General features: G+C 35.1%; 1 protein-coding gene and 1 long non-coding RNA gene across 2 annotated transcripts in view; both read left to right on the top strand.

Annotated features, from left to right (window-relative positions):
• Window positions 1-14742, top strand: part of LOC110447407 — a 62689-nt gene extending 47947 nt beyond the window's left edge. The window contains exons 2-3 of the long non-coding RNA XR_002462586.1: window positions 11046-11171; window positions 14245-14742. This is a non-coding gene — a long non-coding RNA (uncharacterized LOC110447407). The remainder of the gene's footprint in view (window positions 1-11045; window positions 11172-14244) is intronic.
• Window positions 14743-14801: 59 nt separating this feature from the next.
• On the top strand, window positions 14802-16491 carry LOC110447406 (pyroglutamylated RFamide peptide receptor-like). Its single transcript, XM_021493070.1, has one exon. It carries the CDS (start codon window positions 15076-15078, stop codon window positions 16315-16317), a length of 1242 nt encoding a protein of 413 aa, XP_021348745.1. The 5' UTR covers window positions 14802-15075; the 3' UTR covers window positions 16318-16491.
• Window positions 16492-23428: the final 6937 nt, after the last annotated feature.

Raw genomic sequence — 23428 nt, 5'->3', positions numbered from 1 at the left:
GCAACGATAAAAAAGATATGATCCATGTTTCCATTGAACGCAATCCTTACAGTAGGCCCAATGCCAACATGCTTTACGGTGATTGTAAACAAATGTTTTCAAGATGCGTGAAACTAAAAACACCTCCTCCTGCTGCAATCCAGACAAGGACCGATGAGCAGACACATTGTGCCTCCCGTAATGTTCCTTTGTATACTATGGAGAACAAGCTATTCCTTTTAATGTTTCTTGACAAACTTAGCCAATCTTGAATCGGAAGGTTTGGTCTGCAAGTTACACAATACTATTTCGTCATTATCATAATCTATTGTTCGGGAGTAAGATGTATAAACGATATATACATTACTAGATCTAATACGTGGTGTTAAATTTGGATATAAAGGGTTTGCAGACAAATATTTATTCTGTGAAATACTTAATAACGAATTACTGCAAAATTGAAGAGAAGTTAAATGTACCATGCTAGGCGATTGCACGCGTAACATTATGTTCAACGTATTACGACCAACAATAGAAAACGGATTTCCCAAAGGAAGCGCAATTAAAACATCAAAATATAACAAACTAGGACAAGCTATGAACAAATGAATGGTTTACATGGAGACCCTTGAAAAAGAATAAGGGGAAAATGACCAGATGTTCCAAAGGGCTAAGCGTCATTCAAAGAATCATGTGACACCTTCATTGCAAGCTAATGAAATTATTCTCATATTTTTGAGAGGGTAGCAGTGGCTGACGGCAAAGTCTTTTTTCACCTCCTATCTATTTCGTCCATGTCAACGCCAAGATTATTGAATGTATTTCCGAAATTTTCTGTGAATTGTATTTTCTTTTTTGTTTCATGTCGTTTATACAGTAAAACGCTTCTATATATCGACGCTGCCATGGGAAAGTTTATGATACATGAACATTCTACCCGAGGGTGTAGGTCTAATATTTCGTCGAGGTCCTGATCCCATATTTTACACCCTTGGTTAGAAGGTCCATAACCTACAAACCTGGGCCAAATTTTTCAAAAGGTGGTTAGCTTAATCACTGTTTAACGACATTTTTCAACCTTTGATAACTTCATCAATATTCATAGTACAATCTCAAATTTTGCATGTGAGTTCACTTTACCAAATATTTGATATCTGGAAAGTTGTATCGTATTCAATAGTTTAGTTTTAAAGTAACACACTGATTACATTTTGCGCTAATCACTGATTAAGCTAATTACCTTTTGAACAAATGGGTCCTGATGTTTTATTTCAACGTATTGTTTTCCCTGCTCTTACCTTAAGCTTTTTTAAATGACAATAACGACAATACATTGCAATGCTGAGTAAAGCAAACATTTAGGTCATATTGTAACAAGAAGAAAAATGGTAAAGAGCGCGCTTACAACACTTTTTTATGTTTCTGAGGTGGTGTCAGGAGCCGATAGCAAGATCTGTCACCGTGTTGGTTGGCATTCTATTATGACATCATAATATAACGCCGTCCGGTGATTTTGACGTCAAAACAGTAAAAATCACTCGGTGCATCAATGTTGGATACACACGTTTTGTATGAGTGTTCCTTATAGAAACGTTTATCTTACATACGAAAATGTAGAGAAAAAAACACATTTATCATCACAATGTAATGTAAAGTATAAGTGATTTAAAACAAAAAACCGCGAAAGCTTATTATATCGACTTTCATTTTGATATATTTATCTAGGTGTGTTTCAAGACTACTTTATTTACCTAAGTGTTATACTGCATACATACGATGTTATAGAAGATGAAATGTAATATACTGCTGTAAATTTCCGCTCGCTGAAGCCTCAGATCCTCCGGCATTTCGACATGTTTCAGTGTCACATAAAACTGACGTAAATTCTAACCTTCTGTGGCTACACGTGCCGGAAGACGCAATAAACACGTGATATTGATCAAAGTTAATGTAGCGGAGTACGTCACACCAGGATAACGGAACAAGTGTAAAATATTTTAAAGAGCAAGTAGTCGTTGTTTTCCTTTGACATAGGTATATATTATATCTTCAACAAATAATCTCATTGTGGTGTCATTTCTATTCTAATACAGATTATTCATTATAGAATTATTATATTGCAAAACGTGATACTAGATAAAGAATGTTCTATTTTTTGTAAGCGTAACGAATCGTTTGCTACAATTGGTAATCTGATAATTCGTCACTTAACAGTCACCACCCATGTTTTTGTTCCCACAACTATATAGGTTTCCTCACTCCCGTTTTAGTAGATAAACCTGGTAGTTATTGGTAAACTTGTCTGGTTATTTACTTCATTGGTCAATCTTCTAATTACATGTATGCGTTGCGACGTCATCTTCCATTGTGACGACACAGTTCATGGGAACAATACATCTCCAGCACAGGCATACACACATACGGAGACATTAGCCAGGTGGCACATGACTAGTAGTTAACGCCTGATAAGGCAGCTCCTTCGAATTCCTGAATATTGTATTGATTAATGCATATGCTAATTGTATTGACTGTAAACAAATTGTATATCTATGAACTGTAAAGCGATTTAGGGTGGCTTATCTTAGCTAGATAGGGCGCTTTATAAAATGGTTTATACTTATTTATTTATGGGGTTTTTCTCCGATCGGAAACAGGAATCGTGTATCTTAAAGAGAGAGAAAATATGGTCTTCGATATAAAAAATCTTCACGCTGTGGAAGAAAAGGTCACCAAACCTTTAATAGTTAATGACCATGTCTAACTATAGTTAGTTCATTTTCAAATTGTTAAAGACACTTCGTAGACTTCGTCTCTTCATACAATTAGAGAACTAACTCAAGTAAGATATAAATAATAACCTCAATTAACAATTTGATCATAAAAAAACCGTCTCTGATTGTAGTAAATAAGCTGTTGATGTTCTTTATCGATGTGAATGGTGAAACTTTTATCGGAATATCTAAAAAAACGTCTTCTTCTTTTTTGAAATAGAGTTATCAACCATCTCCTCTTCACATGTAAATGAACGCACACACTTAAAAGCCATCCTGGCTCGTAGAAATGGAGATATCAGCGTTCCAAATCCTGATCAGTGATGAGATAAACTTTGCCGGACGTTAAACTTTGATGTGGAAATCAAACCGATTAAGACGTATTCCTTTATTCAAGGACGAACATCAATAGCAATAATAAAACGGCGGTTAAATATCCGAAAGCTAACCAACGGAAACTAGCTTTATTATCATACCATTAAACGTCAAAGTAACTTTTTAATAAATAAATTTATATCGCATAAAAAGGTAAAAATAAAGCACAAATAAATGTATATATAGAAGTTTGATGTTTATTTGTAACTTACAGTATTTTCCGCAATTAAAGATATCTCCGTCCTAGTTCTGTCGATCACATATTACACAGTTCAGTTATTATCTGTTAATTACATAAGACGTTTAGTCGGTAATAGATAATAAGTACTGACGAATGAAAACGATTTAAATAAATATTTTTATCAAAACATTTACACTGTCACTCTTTGATTGAGTTTGTTTTTTATGGCTATGATACTGTAAGATGGCAACGCAGTCAGTGACAAAGGGAGACCATTCACGAACAAAAGAGTTAGAGTAAATAGGGGGAATGTAACCATTCTGTTGGACTCTTCTCTAGCAGAATCGTTCATACATGTGGTTACTATACTATCTCCTTATATACTGTATGGGCAATGGTTGTGGTACAATGCAAACTAGCGCCGTTCCAATCGATTGAACTGCGTTAGAACCAGTTATATGATATTAGTTTAATGGTTGAATATGTGATGACGTCATAATCATTGTTCCTGCCATTCAAGATAAACGAAGGGACCAAACTTAATGAGCTGTCTCAATTGCAGCATTTGATAATAGTCCATTCTTTTTTTCTCTCCCAATCCTACTCTTTGTTTGCGGCAGGGTTTCCAAGGGTTTCGGTCTTCATGTAGCCTTCTCTTCTGTTTATCCTACCAAATAAACAAATCGAAGTGAAACTGTGAATGTGGGATGCAAGTTTACTTTACATATTATCATACCACATAGAGTTTGCAGAACAACACGTACCAAAGGATCCACACGTGATTTCACCATGAAAACCATACATTTTTTGATTTGACGCTTGGCATTCCAGTATTTTTGTTGGAACTTGAATCAAACAATTCATGTTTGAATGTTATGTCGTACATCACATTGCACTGTCAATCTAACATTATTCAAAAACAGCGGAGATTTAACATGTTACTCCTTCTAATCGGATGACAGATTTAGGTGGCAAATATCGGGACCAATCAGTGTGTTAACTGCCGTACAACAGACGCGTCCTCTGAAACAAACTGCGTGCATTACGGAAGTTCACGACAATTAAAGCATACCATTAAATTCCCACAGATCCTCATCAAGGATAGTGCAATATCTGAGGATTAATGCTGAAGGCTGGAAATCGATACCCATCGCCTAGCTAATTATGTCACTAACCATTGATAAAAAAATGATGTTTAATTAAACGACAACAAAAATACTTCAAAACATTCCAACATCCTTTTGCTTAGAAACCGAAACTGCATTATATGATTGATGTGTCCCATATTTCAAGTGTGGTCTAACTAAGCCATATTTAAAAGTATAATTTGTATTGAGTGGTTACAAGGAAACTGAAATTGGAACAAATCAATATCAATGAATTATTGAAATTGCGTGTTTTGCATTTATTTCTAAAATTTCCGTCGTTAACATTGTGTGTTATGCTTAATCTAGCGGCAGTTATTGATCGATACCGTGTATGGTGACTGCAATTCAACAAAATGCGAACAGAAAACCCGGATGTAGTGATATCAATGAACAGCATATTCCCCCGTGTTGCCAAAAAATCGGTCAAAGAAAATACTGCCGTTAGATAAATTTGACGAGAATGGACATTAAGAAAGAAATAATTAAAGTTACAACCCTTTCACACAAGGACACCGCATGACAAAACCCCAAATTAAAATTACAAAATGAACAAAATCGGCCACGCACAAAGAAAAATATAAAACCACAGCATTAGAGTACATACACAACGCTTTCTAAATCATCGAATCACTTAACATACTATACCCCGGTGTCAACACACAATGATATAATATACCACAGTATCAACACACAATGACAAATATACCACAGTATTAACACACGACGCTAAACTATACCACACCATTAACACATTAAGACAAAAAATATATCACAGTGTCAACACAAAACGAAAAAATATACCAGTGTCGACACACAAAGACAAAATATACTACAGTCTGAACACCCAACGACAAAATATACCAAAGTGTCAGAACACAACGACATGATATACCACAGTGTCAACACACAAGGACAGGATATCCCACAGCATCAACACAAAACGAAAAAAAATCCCACAGCATCAACACACAACGACATTATATACCACAATGTCAACACACGACGCTTAAATATACCACAGTGTCAACACACAACGACATAGTATACTACAATGTCAACACACAACGACATAATATACTACAATGTCAACACACAACGACAACATATACCACAGTGTCAACACACAACGACATAATATACTACAATGTCAACACACAACGACAAAATATACCACAGTCTCAACACACAACGACATAATATACCACAGTGTCAACACACAACGACAAAATATACTACAGTCTCAACACACAACGACAAAATATACCACAGTCTCAACACACAACGACATAATATACCACAGCATTATCTCAAAAGATGAAATATACAGTGGACAGAACTGGAATCATAATTAAAAAGACACAATAAATGTTTATTTCGGCTTTAGTTGTACACAGTTTTGAGATGACTTACGGACTTTGTGTTGCGGAGTGAATGAGAAGGAAATATTGAGAGGACGTTTTGGATTGTAGGCGATAGTTATTGTATATGTTATGTTTATATTTCATGACGTGGAATATTTAAAATGTAAATTACGCCGTTTTTGTTTTGTATTAAATCTGTACGAGAGGAGGAGTGGTTTTAATTTTATTATTTTTTCTGCCTAGACTACATTTACTTTTCATGACAGATACGTATTATGGTCAAACTAAAATCGAATCACTTACTTTTGTGTTGAATCACGGAACTCAACGAGAGGAGCAGCGGTTTGGATTGTAGACTCTTGTAGCCGAGTACTATATTTACCTCTTGTGACATATGATACGGACAAACTTAATCCAGTCTACTTCATTTTAATTTAGTTTCAATTTTCAGAACCGGATGAAAAAAAGACATTAATGAGGGAACGGTTGGAGTTACTGGCACTATTCGATGACGTACATTATTTACAGCCTAAATCCGACCTAATCCATTTCAATTTTGTTTTAATTTTCGGAACCGGGTGAAAGGGAGATATCGCAGAGAGGTCGGTTAGGAATGTAGGCGCTAAATATTGACTATTCTGTGTTTACCTATAGTGATTTAAACTACAATCAATCTAAATCAGCACTAGTCAACATTGAATTTGTTTTTAACCTTCGAACCGGAGGAGAGGAAGATATTGATGAGAGGACAGTTGGGCGCTTGTGCGGGACTTCGGACAACGTAATTCCGAAAACACTCGATCTTGATTATGTGCTGAATTTCGGAACAGAGGGGAGCCTCTTGTACCCGAGTTGACTTTCTTTGCTTTTCATGACGTATAGACAATGTAATTACCCAATCATAAGTAATTACAATCTACTCAATCATAAGGTTTATGTTTCAATATCATACGTGAGTGGCGTAAGCTATAAATTGATCGAATTTAACCGTGTGATCGGATATACCCGTGTGATCGAAGTAACCTGACTTTCCCCTATTTGTATATTCCAAAACTCATTCGATTTCGTAACAACCATATTTGTTTATGATGGCTGCTTGCTAATCCGTTTATGTATCGATATACACTTATATGAACTCGGGTGTGCACTTCGGAACTGCGTGGGTGGCCAAGTCAAAAGGAAGATAATTGAAAGCTCTGGTGCGTCGACAGGGATAATGCACTTATCTTAAACCTAACAGATGCAAAGTCTATGACAGTTCTTTAAGATAGGTACGCTTAGGGCACGGAATAGTTTAGCCAGAGAATCCGTAGAGCTCGCGATCAGCTGGTCAATTATCAATCAACGTTAACTAAAATAACACGCATCAGTTATAAGGTCTATTTTCTCTATACATTATTTATAACTATTCAATATTTGACAATAAATTTGGAGTTTTCGATTTTATTGATTTCAATACATTGGATCTGATTCCATTGCTGCGTTATAAATCTTTGATCCGAATAGACTATTATCATGTCAAAAATCATTCAGGGGAAACAATCGATTATCTCAAAATAAAGTAAGTGATTTCAGAGGAAGTTATCATGTACCGCACAAAGCTGTTTAAAAAATGTTATGCTAATTCAAATATACTAAAAGACCATGTGCACAAAACCATTGTATAAAACAGTGTTACAGTGTAAGGGCTTGCAATCCAAGCAGCATTAGGCTACATGTTCTCTGGAGTCAAAATTAATATTTTGCTTAAAGACACGACGAATGTCATACGAGCACCCGATGTTGCATATTTTGTAAATAATGTGATATTTACATTTATTATATAATACAGGCAATTTCCGTGCAATATTGCCCTTCAATAAAAACGATATAGCACACGTACAATAAACATGCAAATGAGTCTTTGCACCGTGGGAAAAAGGTCATATTCCTACGCACTGCAACTTCTACGTTTGTAAACAAAATGGCTGACCGAATTACTGTTTGCATTGATAGCAGAGGCAGGGGCACTGGGAGAATAAAATTAACAAACGAGTTTAATAAATTCAATATTATATAAACACGAGTGTTAGCTTCACAAAAATTCAACACCTGCGTGTTCAAATTCCACTTGAACTTCTCCGACATACACAGAATCAATGGCGAACACGTGTAACCGGTCAACTCCATCAGTGTTTTAGTTTCATGGCGGATTCCACAATATATTTTCTTGGTCAGTGACAGGCGGAAACATCGAGGTTCACATTCACCAACAACCCTCTCCAAAGAAATACGCTTGTGTTATAGAGAGTGACAATCACTCCAGTTCATGTAAACTTTTGAAAAGTGCAGACTTCGATGTGTATTGTGATGACATTTACCTTGACAGTGCACGCGCCGTTGTTCCAAATATGTGACGTCACTGCTATTTTCGTAAACGCCAATTCGTTGAATGGTTTTTGTATAAAAAAATGATTATTAATGTTGTTATGATAATTATTAAAACATTAGTTGATGAAGAAAACCTTATTGATTGTTTGTTCATTGAAAATGTTCTCGGGAAGAGGTTTCTGAAACTATTGTGTTTGGCGCAGTACAAGTTATATAGAGGAGACGTGTCAGGAAAAAGAATGTTTCTCGAGTTATATAATAAATAGAATCTTACACTTGTGTTCATGTTATATTGAATTTATTAAACTCGTTTATTAATTTCATATGAAATTAATAAACTCGTTCAATAAATTTAATATTACATGAACACTCGTGTCAGATCCTCTATTTATAAACATATCATATTTCTGTTAATAACACCTTTCTCGAAATACTTTATGTCTCGAAATATCATATGTCTCGAAATATGGTATCACTTTAAATAACAAATTTCTTATAAATATCATATTTAGAGACATGTGCTAGTTTGAGAATATTATATCAAGAGACATATGATATTAGTTAGATATGATTTCTAGAGGATATGTTATTTAGAGAAATATTTTTAAATTCATACGATATCTAGAGAAATTAGATATTTAGAGAAGCATGATATTTAGAGAAATATGATATTCAGAGAAATATGATGTTTAGAGAAATATGCAATGGTATGTGTATATCATTAGCCCTGTGTATGGAAGGATCATTGTTTCTTTACAATATTTGAACGTGCGCAATTGTAAAATGTGATGTCCGCTTATGGTACATTTAAGATAACTGTATGTCATTCGTTAAATATATATTAGAAATATTTTACTTGAGTTGTGAACTTGTCAAAGGTTGTCCAGGGCTTGTGGCATTTTTTCTTTCTTGGAAAAAGCCAATTTTGCCAAGTCACAACTAAAAGATCAAAAAAGGTCTTGCGGCATTTGAAAGTTTCAACAGAAATTAAGTAAAAACTCGAACATATTATGATATTATATCATAATATATAATACCAAAATCTAGACAGGGACCCTCCCTCTATCCTTTAACAATTTGTTATGAAATATATGATTTTGATAAAACATATGCAAGGAATGCTGAGTATCTCCTATTTATGTTTTCTCTTATTACGGTGATATTTTACATTAAAATAACTACAGCGGGGTTTTTTAAAAGTGTTATCTGTATGCGGGTCGTACATTATCTGTTACTGTATCTGTTATTCAAATGACTTGACTTATTGAACAGGCTGTCTTTTAATACGGGTTGATCTAACATACACGTATTGGAAAGGGATTGGTACGATAAAGGTGGTCTATTAACACAGGTGGTATACAGTGTATGTATTGTTTGAAACATTGGTATGGAATTTACAGTAAAATGAATGACACAACGTTGCTACTATTTTGGTATCATTTAATGTCATTAAAATTACAATCTGCTTAATAAAATTCTGTATATGATCTAGTTCAAATCTAGTATATATATCGTGTAAGCTGGTTTAATGAATAAAACAGTCATCTTCCATCGGAGGTCACTTGTATCTAATGTTGCTATTATCACAATAATGATTACGTCAAACATCTTTAATGATGGCATGTACAGTCTATATAAATGTCATACGAACTTAATATATATAGCGGCTATGCCACAGAGCGGTAAATATACAACGGTGATCCCTTAAGGATCCCTGTCCCACTGCATTTTGCTTTTTCCTATTTGGAGTAACTTCCCTTTAACTTCCGTTTGGGTGACTTCCGTCGACCAGGAGCTCGATAGTTCAGCAGTCTGACGTCAGGGTTTGAATCAGAGTTGAGTCACGCTGTGTTTTATTTACACTCAGAAAACTGTTGGTGATTATATTTTGTGTATTTCATCTTGATTATTTCTCATAAATGATTTATCAAAACTATAGTCAGACCGGAAAAACAGTTTCCAACACTTCTGATATTTTTTGGCAATGATACGGGGATCCACAGTTATTTTAGCAGGTCCGACCCTGTTTTTTCCCCCTTCATTTGACAGAAGATATCATTGAGATATACGATCATTTTAAGAGAATTAGTAGTGCTTGTCTCGTTTTGTCTGGGTAACTCTTAAGCTGCAGGTATTGTATATTTGTATTATTGATTGCGAATTCGGATTCACTCGACAGTTAATGAAACATTAACATCAACTATAAAGACTGTTTGTTTTGAACACAAACAGGAATTGAAAATTTATTTTGCAAGCTTTCGAAAACATCTGTTTCGATTGTCAAGCAGAGAGTGCAAATTGTCATTGTCTCGACTCCAAACCGCTATAAACAACTAGCTTAGCCACAGTGTGCCGAATTAGAAAAAGACAGCTGTCAAAATGCATTGAGACATTTTTCCTAATTACACTATAATACTGCAGGCAGTCAGGGGACGGGTATCATGTTTACCAATTCCTCCCCTAACAAGATAACAGCAATTATGATGACTTAACAAGGCAAACTATCAACATCAACTTTATTGGACGATTAAGGAAATGAACATATACACCTAATCATGTTGGGCCAAAAGGTGATGAATACAAGGAAAGAGAATAGTAGTGGACATGGGTGTATAGTACTAGTGTTGAAACAGCAGGTTCAGGTGAAATATTTTTTTAATTGTTTTTTAAAATTTACTTCCTTGTTATTTGCCCTTCGTTGAGTGCCACAGGAATCTCCTTAGAGAGTGCCAAGCCAAATTCTAATCAGAATGTGATTTGAAAATATATCACGTAGAACAATTGAACAATGGGCCAAGCGATGACGTCACTTGCAATCCCACAGGAAATTGATTCTTGATTTGTTTTCTTTCTGTTGCAGATTTTCCGGTTTCTTTCTCATAACAGAACCTATCAACCATCGCCTGCGGTTAGCACACGCAACGCAACCCACATTCTATCCAAACGGAGACACTGAAAATGACATAATACCGGACTACTATGGAAGGTATGTCGAACCAAAATTTGAATTTAAAATTTGAAGTCTCTAGGCAAAAACATCTATTGATGTGTGCCGCTTTGGAAAAGCAGGTGATATTGGAAAACAGACTACCATTCATAACTGAACACACATTCTGTTAATTGATTCTTCCTGGTGCGTCTATATATTTTCAGAAACGACAATCACCAAGACTGTGCTATTTGTAAATGGAACTTTCTCCTTTTTGAAAAAGGTGTATATAAAACACGACACATTGGTGAGGTTAATATGATTGTCCCTAGTCATAAGTCGTAAACATTATTTCTAATAATAGTAGATTTGTCGCACGTAGCTAACGTAATCGTGTCCTGTTCAAGTGACACGTGATTATGACAGACTGTCCACGCGATCAAAGCCCTGCCGTCCGCAAATACTCTATAAACCGCTGATTTGACGGATCAGATGACGTGAGATGGGATTAGTATAAATAGTATATAGTTTGTTAAACTTACTCTAGTGTTAAAGTACCAGCAGATTGCGGAAATCACTATCAATAAAATAGTTTGAAAGCATAAAAACACGAAAGGAAATGCAAAAAGTGCAGAGCAGAGTTTAAATGATATAAACCTCCACAATTCAATACACTTAGGTTACCTCGATGTTCAAATATAATCTGTAAAGACAATAAGGAATAAATAATAAGTATGTTTCAGGTAAAATGACAGAAAAATATAGGGCAGGTTGGTCGTTTACATGTATTTTTAGCGGGATAGGAGTGGGGCTAATTAAAACAATTACAAAAATCACAAAAAATATTTGCAGGTCCTTTAAATAATAATTATACGGGACTTGGTTTTGGTACCTGCCTATAAATAAGACAAGTTATATATAGTTGACATCATTCGGTGGACAAGTTATACCGACACCAAAAGTGGTGCGTTTGCGTGAGATAACATGGTAAGGATTGGTGGTAAGAACATGGGTCAGTTGGGCTAACTGGGAAAAAAACATATTTTTAAGCCTAAAGCACAATAGATAAATCTGAAAGTGTAAACAAGGTTAGAGACTAGGCTTGACAAACATGAAGTATAACGTTGACACCTTCTCCGAGTCTTTTAGTTTAACTCCATTGTCAGACTTTGTCAACTTAAACTCCGCTGTCAAACCTCAACTTCAGCTCCACTGAAAAACTTCAAGTTTATCTTCTTTGTCAATCCTCTGATTTCCGGTGTAATAATCAACTAACATTTTGCTCCTTTACCAAACCTTATTTGTGTCGAATTGTTTAAACGTTTTTTATCAAACCTCAAATTAATCTCCTAGATTTGTCAAAAATTAGGTTGAACTTCTATATTAAGATTTCTACTGCAAGTTCTTCTATAAGCATAATCAGAGGAAAAGGGGTTCACAAAGGTATGAATGCAATTTGGTCAGTGTCATTGGAAGCTTCTCCTCTCGACTCGAATAGCATGAGACATCCGTTAGAAGCAATCATTTTGGTGACTCTAGGCTTTTTCTAGGAATCTCGTTTGTTCAGATAACACAGACACTTCAATACCGAAAATATAAGTGAATCTGTGTCAACACTTTATTGCGGTTCAAGCAATGTTCGAAATAATTTAATATAGCATAAGTAATGAATATTTAAGCAAATATTGTTATGGTCCCATAACACACATTTCTATTGCTGATAAACTTACATAAAGCACCACAGGGCTTTGCTAAGTTTGTCATCAATACCAAAGTGTGCTATAGGACCATACTAACATTTGCTAAATCAATTACTGCTTAAATGACTCACGTCCTGTCGTTGGATACCTCTTATTTCTATAGAAATTTTCATTCTTGCAAAAAGGTAATCTTTATAGGCAGTAGATTTTTACATGCAGAAGATTCTGACAATTTTCACAGCCAGGTGGTCTTTTAAACAAAGATGTTATTGACAAATGTTTTCACAAACATATGTTTCTTACAGTCAAATAATGTTAACAAACATGATTTCTACAAAGAGTTTGTCAGCATAATGTGACCATGCAGAATGCTATGTTGGGTGGCTTCGGCATGGTTACCAGCGAGAGGGCACTATAAAGTCGGCATCAGATCCGTGCATTTACAAGGAGGCAATTACACCAACATACCCTGTCTCAAGCACAAATACACACATGCACGCATACACTACAAACATGGAGGCATATCCTTAAATGACCTAAGTCGTTTATAGGACGTTAAACAAAAGAAAACCAAACAAAGAGATGTTGTATGAATACAGATGATAGATTTTACATGTAATTTAACCATAAAACATACATGTAATCCTTTTCTTTCCCTTATCATGATAAACGTATGACGCGTTTGCAGTGAAATACAGGCTATCTCAAGTAAGACATGTTTTATTGCACATCACACCGTCTCTTCCGATTAAAACCAGGCTGTTTCAAAATTAAATCTTTTTAATTTCACTTCGTTTCTAAAACAACGAAAAGCATGTCAGAACCAAAAAGCTTTGTATCTCCTTAGATGGTTTCGGTGGTATTACAAGATAATGTGATATTTCTAATTAATTTCGTATTTATCGATCTAGTCAGATTTAGTTCAAATTAGAGCTGTCATGAACATCTGCTTGCCAAACCTCCATTTTTTTACTTTCATTTTCATTAATTAAAAATGACTTCTGGAGATGAAGATCTGTGTTACTCAGAATATAGCCTATTAAGCGTTGACATGAAAGAGATTTGCATTGATTATATTGGATATTTCCTCCTACTGACAATGTCTTTCTTTTTTGTTGTTTTCAAGGCTAGTTACTATCACATTGATAGGACATAGTAGGCTGTGTGGATCATATCTCTGAAATTTGACATTTTAGGGGTGGGGAAAATTTTAAATGTTCCCTTATTGAATTATCACCAGTCAACACCGTCTTCCTTTGTTCATTCGATATTTTGGTAAGATAAACAAACCCAACACAAGACTCAACATTGTTGCTGATATATACTTGTTGACTCTTCCGTATTTCGGCTAGCTTTTATTGTTGTTTACAAAAAAAGGGATCATGTTTTCGACATTGACATTGGCCTTATATAATGTTGTTTATTGACAGATATCAAAGAAGACAGCTGTACCGGAAACGATGAAGAACTAGAACAGATGACATACGGCTGTGACCAACATGAAAGGTCTCCCTTGATAAACAACACAACTTGGCGGTGACCATACCATTAACAGCAAACACAATCTACATTAACGGCTTATGGAATCAGTAGTTTCGATTATTGATGTGTCCCAGAAATAGAACTGACTTTATAATTTCTGGAGAAAATGCAATTTGCAAAGGGAATACTTTAGACAAGCCCATTAAGAATTTATATCCTTTATTGCATCATGATCTACGCGCTGTTTTTAGATCGTAAATTAATATGCGATTAACACCAGTCTAAGCCAAACACGTACTTTGAGTGATGTGGATAAGAATAATTCAATTAATTTAATTTACGGCCGAAAACAAGACATAAAACACACGTAGAAGCTTTATCGATTATACAGGTGAACCAAAAACAACTGAAACAGGTGTGAACGGATTTGTGGTTGATCTGTACGCATTTTGTTACGACTAGGTAAAGGACAAACTTATTAAATACGAAATAGACCAACGGATAAATCGGTCATGCGTTACCAGAAAAACAATGTGTTATCAAACTGATTAATAAATCATAAGGAAACCAAAAACCTTATCTGTGTTGACGTCAATGATATAAACAGCGCCACAAATAACCTGCTGACATCACTCCTACCTTCTATATACCGGGGGGAGTGACAATACATCTTATAACGGCTACAGCCACCAGCTCTATGGAGACTAGCACAGTCACAAACATACACGGTTAACGAAAAGACATATTTCTTATCTTGAAGAGTATAAAGTAAGGACACGATGACAGCTGAAACGTTGATTCCCACTGTTGTGGACGCTGGAAACTTCTCGGTGAACACTCCTGGTGATATCATCTATCAAGAAGCTCCAACCGTTTGGGATGATTCCTTTTACTGGAACATGAATATTTCGTTCTTTGATAGTTCGGGTAAAGTTAATGCGGAACTTTTGAATATGTTACCGGATTCATTTTTCAACACTATAAAAGACGATTTCTATGGACGTAGAGAACCGATGACAATCATTTTAATGGTTTTATATTCCGCCGCATTCATTTCAGGTCTCCTTGGCAACATTTTTGTGATTGCAGTGGTAATCCAGTATCAGCACATGCGCACACTGACCAATGTGTTCCTGGTCAGTCTAACAGTTGGTGACCTGCTTGTGGTGTTGATTTGTATTCCAATGACACTCGGAAGCTATGTATATTCGGATTATATTTTCGGAACATTTATGTGTAAGCTTACGCCATTTCTACAAGGTACTGCGGTAGCGGTGAGTTCCCTCAGCTTACTCTCTATTAGTATAAATCGGTACTTTGCCATACACAGCCCACTAAAGGCCAAAGTGTTATTCTCGAAAAATAAAATATATCTTTTATTATTCCTTGTCTGGCTTGTCTCCCTGTGTTCGTTCATTCCACAACTTGTTGTGTGCACGGTAGTGACGTCGGGACTTCAAGGAGTGTACGAAATGCACGTGTGCTTGGAACTGTGGTACTCCCCTGTAACGAAACAAATCTACAGCATGTTTATCTTCTTTGTGCTATTCTTTATTCCACTAGTGGCCATGTTGGTGACATACACGCGAATAGGCTACACTCTTTGGCGTACAGAGGCAAGACGTTTCATGGAAAACTCCATTACGAACAAATCACAAGCCGAACGAATTCTACGGCAGCGGAGAAGGACCGTTAAGATGTTAGTTGCTGTTGTGATGATTTTTGTGTTCTGTTGGTTTCCGTATTATGCTGTGATGATCTGGCTGGATTTCAACATGGTGCTGTCCGAGAGAACACAGTTTGTAAACGATTACATCTACCCAATCGTTCTTCTATTAGGATTATCGAACTCCACAGTTAATCCAGTATGCTATTGTTTTATGAGCAATGGATTTCGGCGGGCATTCCTTAAGTTATGTTGTCGACAGAAACTCACAAGCGGGAAAAACGTACTGCTTACAGTGAGATTTAAGTCTAGCGATGATTCACAAATTGAAAGCGTTGTAACCGCCTTGTCGTAGGTTTGGAACTACGTGCGTGTTTGTTTGTTGATGTTACATGGGTGTTGCACATCCGGTGATTGATTAACGTCAGAACGCTTCGTATTTGAGTATTTGATGACTAACTTCACGATGCAGCGTTATCCGATATGGTGTTATACGTTCATGGACTGGTAAACGGTACGGAGTTGTACTATTGAGCACTTAATGTGTTCTGATTGGTTAACAGTGTACGGCACTGTTGTAAGGTTGACGCTATGTCTGTTCTTATTAATGGACGACTACACCGTGAATGAAGGTGGTAAAATCCATATTAACACACGTTTCTATTAACTGACATCATAAAACGGATTCATATTAAAATGTCTGTGATTGGATAACGATTTGTAACATAGATTATCATTGGCTGCTCAATTAAGGTTATCCTGACAAATGTCTACAGTTGATTTGTGATTATGCTTGCATAGGCTACAAATGAGATTTTGTAAATTGAGTAATTATATATATTTACTTTATAGTATGATTGGCTGTTGACGGCATGTTATGTGATTGGTTAATCATTAGTTACAGAGCAAAGACATGCATGAATAAATGAGGTACTACATGTACATTCTTTATTTGTTGTGACTTATAAGTCACTGTGGTACTTCAGGTCAAGAAAAATGAAAATCCAAAATGTCTCAATAATAAGGTAGAAAAGCAGCAATGGAAACGGATAAAAAAGAAGCTTTATAACGGAATCTATCATTCAAGTTGTATTTTATGTTAATCTTGCTATGATAAAGTCCAGTTACCTAGTTACATGGCAACCTATTACTGGCAACACGTTGTGGCGTTAAACATCTCAATAAACCCGATATCGAACTACATGCACACGTGATCAGTAATCATACTTACTTATACACAAATAAAAGGATCAGAGGTTAAACCCGTTTAAAGATATTGTTACATAGTTTCATTTAATCCTTGTTAAGTTCAGGATCTATTAGTGTTTATTATTACAGGCATGTTGAAAGGAATGACGTTGATGTGATAATTTATATAGTTATTGTGTTTGTATTGAATATTATGTAAGTAATTGAAAATGTGATAAGTTAATGCCCATCTCTTTGTGATTATACAAATTGGAGCATTTGTGCTGTCACGTTGGACAAGCAACTACTGTATATTGGCAATGTTCGCCTTGTCCAATTTTTGACCTTCGACGGTAACATCAAGTTTCGCTCTAAATTAAATACGGCATTTTTATTAAATTACTATGTCTATTATATTGTTTACAAATGTTCTTGTCATAATAAATTTGCCTTCATTACGGTGGGCAAAGAAGTCGAAAATTGAACAGCCGCGAAAAATTTCCGGTATACAGTATGATGTATATTACTTGTTTATTGTTCGTTTTTTGGGAGCCAATATTTTTAACTTAAAATCCAAATATATTTCGAAAGTAGAGAAAATCTTTTCTTTTTCAAAACACAAATGCACTGTCGCATTACAGGTTCACGGGTAATTGTATGAGAGCGATATGTCATAGAACTTGTGTAGGAAAAATGTGTACATGTACTTGTGATATGTGGAATGAGATTATTTTATAAAAATAAGAATGCTATAATATATTCATGCCTAACTTAATTATGAAATATATTTATTATTTAACATGTATTGCAGTATTACAATGCATACATACTGTTTTATTAAAGACAGAAAAGTGATGTGTATATACATGTATCATAACAGACCTCTATTTACCGGCATACATTGTTATATTTGATAAATGCATACCTGAGACTGATTTCATAACAGAAACATTATTTTTATTATGTATTATAATATATATTTCATTGACATAACGCTGGTTATGGAAATGTTGTCATCAAAGTAGTCTTAAGATATATTTTACGGATTTATAAAGCTCAAAAGCTCCTTTGTAAGTATTTTTATATAAAAAATGTCATTTCTAAAAGTTGGACCATAGGCTATTTTCAACTTCTGTTGACGTATGTAGATGATTACTGACAGTAGTCTTTTAAAAAAAACACATTTACAAGAAATCCTTGACAGTATAGTAGATGTCAGATTTAATGTCAGTTGATTGCTAAAAGGAAAACAAAACTTCAAAGAAATGGAAAGATTCACAATATTAAAATTTATTCTTGCCAACATGTAGCATATGCTAAAATAGTATCAGCACATTATTGTATCATGCAAAAAATAAAAAGAACACTTGTAATACATGTTAAAGTTCTTTTCAATATGCCGTCACTGCAAATAATTTGTTATGTTCCCGGTGATTAACAATGTTTACATGTTTTGAGGAGATAATAAATCACACAGAAAACTTCCATTTAACTATCTTTGATTACTAAAGTAGTTTACACTGCTAAATTAAAAATGCTTATTCCTTTACATTCTACTGGTCCCCAGATGACGGATACAACACAGGTCGAATACAATGAAACATGATTGCAAGTTAGGTAGCATTGGAGAAACTAGTTTCAAAAGACAAATTACGGATAGAGTTTAGAGAACAGCTGCTTTGGCAACTTATGTGAATTAACCCGATCGTTAATAGATCATTGCAAAATGTGCGGGTTTTTTGCGGTATTTATTACAAACAAAGATTTCTTACGGTCATATATAGCCTTATGTTAACGTTCATTTCAGTAACAGTGTTGCATTCTCTATCAAACAAGATGTTCTATGTAGCAGTATCATAAACCTTAATTGATTTTCTTCTGACGTGAGGTTTTTCCTTAGGGAATTGCAACGCTCGTAGATCAACCACAACCTAGATGAAATGAGATTGAAAAAAAGTATATTTTTTATTAAACTTCAAATTAGGAACTTGATATAATAATGCTGACTAATTGATGCCACCAGGGTCATCTTCATCAGAAACAGAAAAAAAGGTTTCTCACGGAGAAAGATGATTTTGTTGAACTTTTAATTTCGCACTGAGGGTTAAAACGACCGTTTGTACCGACGTGGTATACTGTCTTACATACCTTGAATGCTATGTATCCTCATTCCTCACATATAAATCACACGGGGAACGTCTTTTTATAGCGCCAGGAAGGTTTGCACTGGTTTGATGACCCGTTATTCTATTGTAACATAAAGAAACGGCTCAATACATTATTTTTAATGAAACAGTCAGGAAAATATGACTTCATCGTTTAATCATTCGTTTGTGAATTTCAAAATGACTAAAATGGACAGTATTAGAGGTATACTGCCATTCATACAGTGTGCATGTACTGGTATATGGGAATGGCTAACGGAACAAACAACGAAAGTGAAAAGGACAAACACAGGAACACTAAGTTATTCCTAAGGGACCACTGAAGTTGTTTGAGAATGAGATCTATAACAGTTTACAACCTGTACAATGGCAACATTTCATTTACATGTTAGATATATATTTACTGGTTTGTAAATAGTTCAATCTTTAAATTATTTATGTTTTAATCTATCATTAAATTTTGCTAAAAATATATATACTTGTGTTTGTGTATCTTTAAGGTTTAAATTACTGTTTACCAGGAAACTTCCACCTTTCTTTGGCAAAAGCAATGGTTTGCGTGTGTTATGTTTGCCCATCTTATGTAATGAATATATAAATACTATATATATAGTATGGTTTGCATAAATATCCTTACGGAAAAATGTAACAGTCACTGAGTAAAACCTTTACCATCAATACACGAGTACATTAAGGTATTATGATATGTCAACATAATAATAGACCTAAACATTACGGTGCAGGGTACAAGGCCAATGCTTCTAACAAAGCTAAGTACAGCAGGCAATACCACCAGATCTAGCAAACGTCTTCTGATAGTCAAACCCGACAGAACAGAAATAACTTTCCTATGTCGTCTCAAAGCAGTTCAAACACTATTATCTGTGGTTATAGGCGATTGTAACCAGCCAATATCTTTTTCACCTCCCTGGGGAGCATACAGCCGGTGCTGTCATGTCGGCGCTCAGCTAGCATTCAACAAATCCAGCACTGCCCAACGTACTCATTTATAGCTGAGTAGACAGGAACAAGCGGAGTAAAGTATCTTGTTCTACGATACAACACTGTGCCGTGATGTGACTCGAACCCGCAACCCTTCGGTCACGAGCCCGGTGTCATACCACCGGACTTCCGTGCCTCAAATGGTAGACTTTACACAGTCTTCAGAATATCGTGAACGTCCTGTACTTATGATGTTTATCTTTACTTCAGATTGCTATTAATTATCGTTAATAAAAAGTTAAAACGGTCTCCCGAATTTGGTGAACCATTGTGTACAGGTTTTTTTTAACTATCTGAGATACTTTTACTGTGATAAAGAAGTTTTCAGAAACAAATAATAATAATAAAAGTAAAACTTGTTCGATTCTGTCATTTACTTACATTTGGTTCTGCATACTTTGGCTTCAAGCAAATTCGTGTAAGGATTTGAAATTTCGATTGTATAATTATACATATTGTCCTTATTAAAATGCATGTGTTAGTTAACATTCAATAAAACTGCGAAATGCTGTGTTTATTGTGATAAAGTTATAGTACAAATTGTTCGTTAATACACTAGCTATAAAACACCAATAAAATTGTGTTTCGTTTGTCATTTCACAGTTAAACATTAATTTAATGCCTTTTGTTTACAACTATACAGTAACACTTTCATTTTCAATCCCGCGCACCGCCAACGTAAAACTAAGCACACTTTTTTTATCTGAATTTGTTATCAGTGTTAAATCACATTAATCTGCATCTACCATTTTAATGACAACAAAATTACGTTTCCTACTTGCAAATCGAACCAGGATTGCTCGATAACCAAGTAAATTGCACCTTTCCTTTTTCTATTCTTTTCGATATTTCATGAGTGATATTTTTCCCGTGTGCGTAGTAATCGGGTTGCAGTCCTGTTATGACGATGCATATTTAGAAGTTGAATAAATAGAATGTGGATTTGGAAGAATTCTTTGGATCAATCTTGAACATCATCTTCTTTACCTTAATTAACACTACCATATTTCATAACCAACTAAAGAAACAAACTGTGTCCGACTTGTTATTACTTTTGCTTATGAAGTGGTTGGGTGATGCAGTAGATATCGCACTTGTCTTTCACCAAGGCGGCCAGGGTTCGATTCCACGACCGGACGTAAAAAGGTATGGGGTCACCTGCCCGACCAAGGAACTCTGGTTTCCTCCCACACTAAGATCCCCGGCGCACTAACAAGCGGGACAACACGAGTGATTGATATAAGATGAAATACATTAAGTTTATTATTTCATATGAGGCTGTATTTATTGGTGAGCTTATCAGGACTGGTACCAAGAACCAAATGAAGTCCTTTAATTTCACATTCAGATATATCGACGATCTGCTGTCTTCAAATATTAACAAATGTATTTTACCCCATCGATCATGTTTACCCTCCATAGCATGGAAGCAAAGACGTTATAGACTCTCCTACTTCAGCAGCTTTCTCGATCTTAATTTACAGCATGACCAACAGGGACGGCTTATTTCTAAGTTTTACTGTAAGCCGGACGATTTCAATTTACCATTCATGACCATTCCTTTTCTTGATATACACATCTCTGCTCACATACCGACAGTATTTACATGTCACAATTGATTCGGTATTTAAGAGCTTGCTTTTGATATCATGGGGTTAGTGATATATATGTATGACAAATGCTGAGGGACAAACTTAAAACACAGGATTTCCAAAGATGAACAAACATACACAAAAACACAAAATGTTTAACAAATGTTGGCAGCATAACAAGATTTCACCATATTACACTGCATCAATGTGTTTATTGAATTTTAATTGATTGATTATTTTCAAGCAATATTATGTAGTGACAACTTAAAATAGAGTCTCTTCCTTTCAATTTAGTTAACGCATTGCCTAACATCGATCAGACGTGAAAACGTATGTACGATGGCCGACAAGAGCCTGACAAAAATATATGAATTTTCATATCTTTTTGTACCATGGTACCCTTTTATATTGTACACAAAGATATTAAAATTCAAATCTGTATGTACCATGTAAAAGTGTACCATGGTATACTAATATATGAAAGCAGAAATAAATTCAACCCGTTGCTTTAGTATTTTTCTGTACCAAAATAACGGCCGAAAACAGCCATGGTACAGAAACATGTGAAAAACTGTACACTTGTACATGGTACACAAATATTTGAATTTTCTTATCTGTGTGTACGTTGGTACACTTTTACATGGTACACAAAGATTTGAATGTTCATATATTTGTGTACCACATAAAAGTGTACCGCGGTACAAACAGATATGAAAATTCATATCTTTTTGTCCGGCTCCTGTCTGCCATCGTAGGTATGGGACCATTATGGAACTGTAGGATATATACGTCAGGTCCTGAGTGGTATGTTTATCTGATAAACATCACACTTGTATAATGACGGCAACACTAGTGTCACAATTGTTATTGTTTCTTAGACAGAAGAGGTCACGCCTGATGAACCTAAGACACATACACAAGGGATTCCACCTATACGTTTGTTAGTAGATACAGTATTTCAAATTGAATTGCTTGGTATATACGCGTACAATGTAGTCGTGTTGGTGTTTAAGAGCTCATCGGTGATGCTATGAGCTCGAAAAGATTAAAAAACAAAAAAGAAGACACGCAAAAACCCGTTATTTTATGAATTTTAAATATTACAAGAGTTTTGTTAATTTGTTATTAATAAGTAAAATAACGTCCGAATAATAACGTGTTCGCATTAAGATGACGTCAAAACAATTACTGTTTTAGCCAGATGACGTAAAACCTGTAGTTTTGTTTAACGTGGGTCATCAAAGATACTTCTCCGATTGATTTTCTTGTCAAAAATGATTTATCAAAATTATTGTCCGAAAAAACCGTTTCCTATGCGTATTTATAGTTTTGGCAGTGTTACGGGATCCGTAGGTGAATATATAACAGATTTAGGCGTTACGCAGTACCACTGCAAATAATTAACGAGGTATCAATAAGGGTTCAACGGAAATATATTTTTTTAAATGACATAAACCGATTTCATCAACAGAGATAACATCTTCTGGTATGGCGTAAAGGCTGGAATTTTACCATTCAT

This window comes from Mizuhopecten yessoensis, unplaced genomic scaffold (genome assembly GCF_002113885.1).
Source record: "Mizuhopecten yessoensis strain PY_sf001 unplaced genomic scaffold, ASM211388v2 scaffold3345, whole genome shotgun sequence".
Lineage (NCBI taxonomy): Eukaryota > Metazoa > Mollusca > Bivalvia > Pectinida > Pectinidae > Mizuhopecten > Mizuhopecten yessoensis.
The sequence above is the reverse complement of the archived record's forward strand: the minus strand, read 5'-3'. Positions and strand labels throughout refer to the sequence as shown.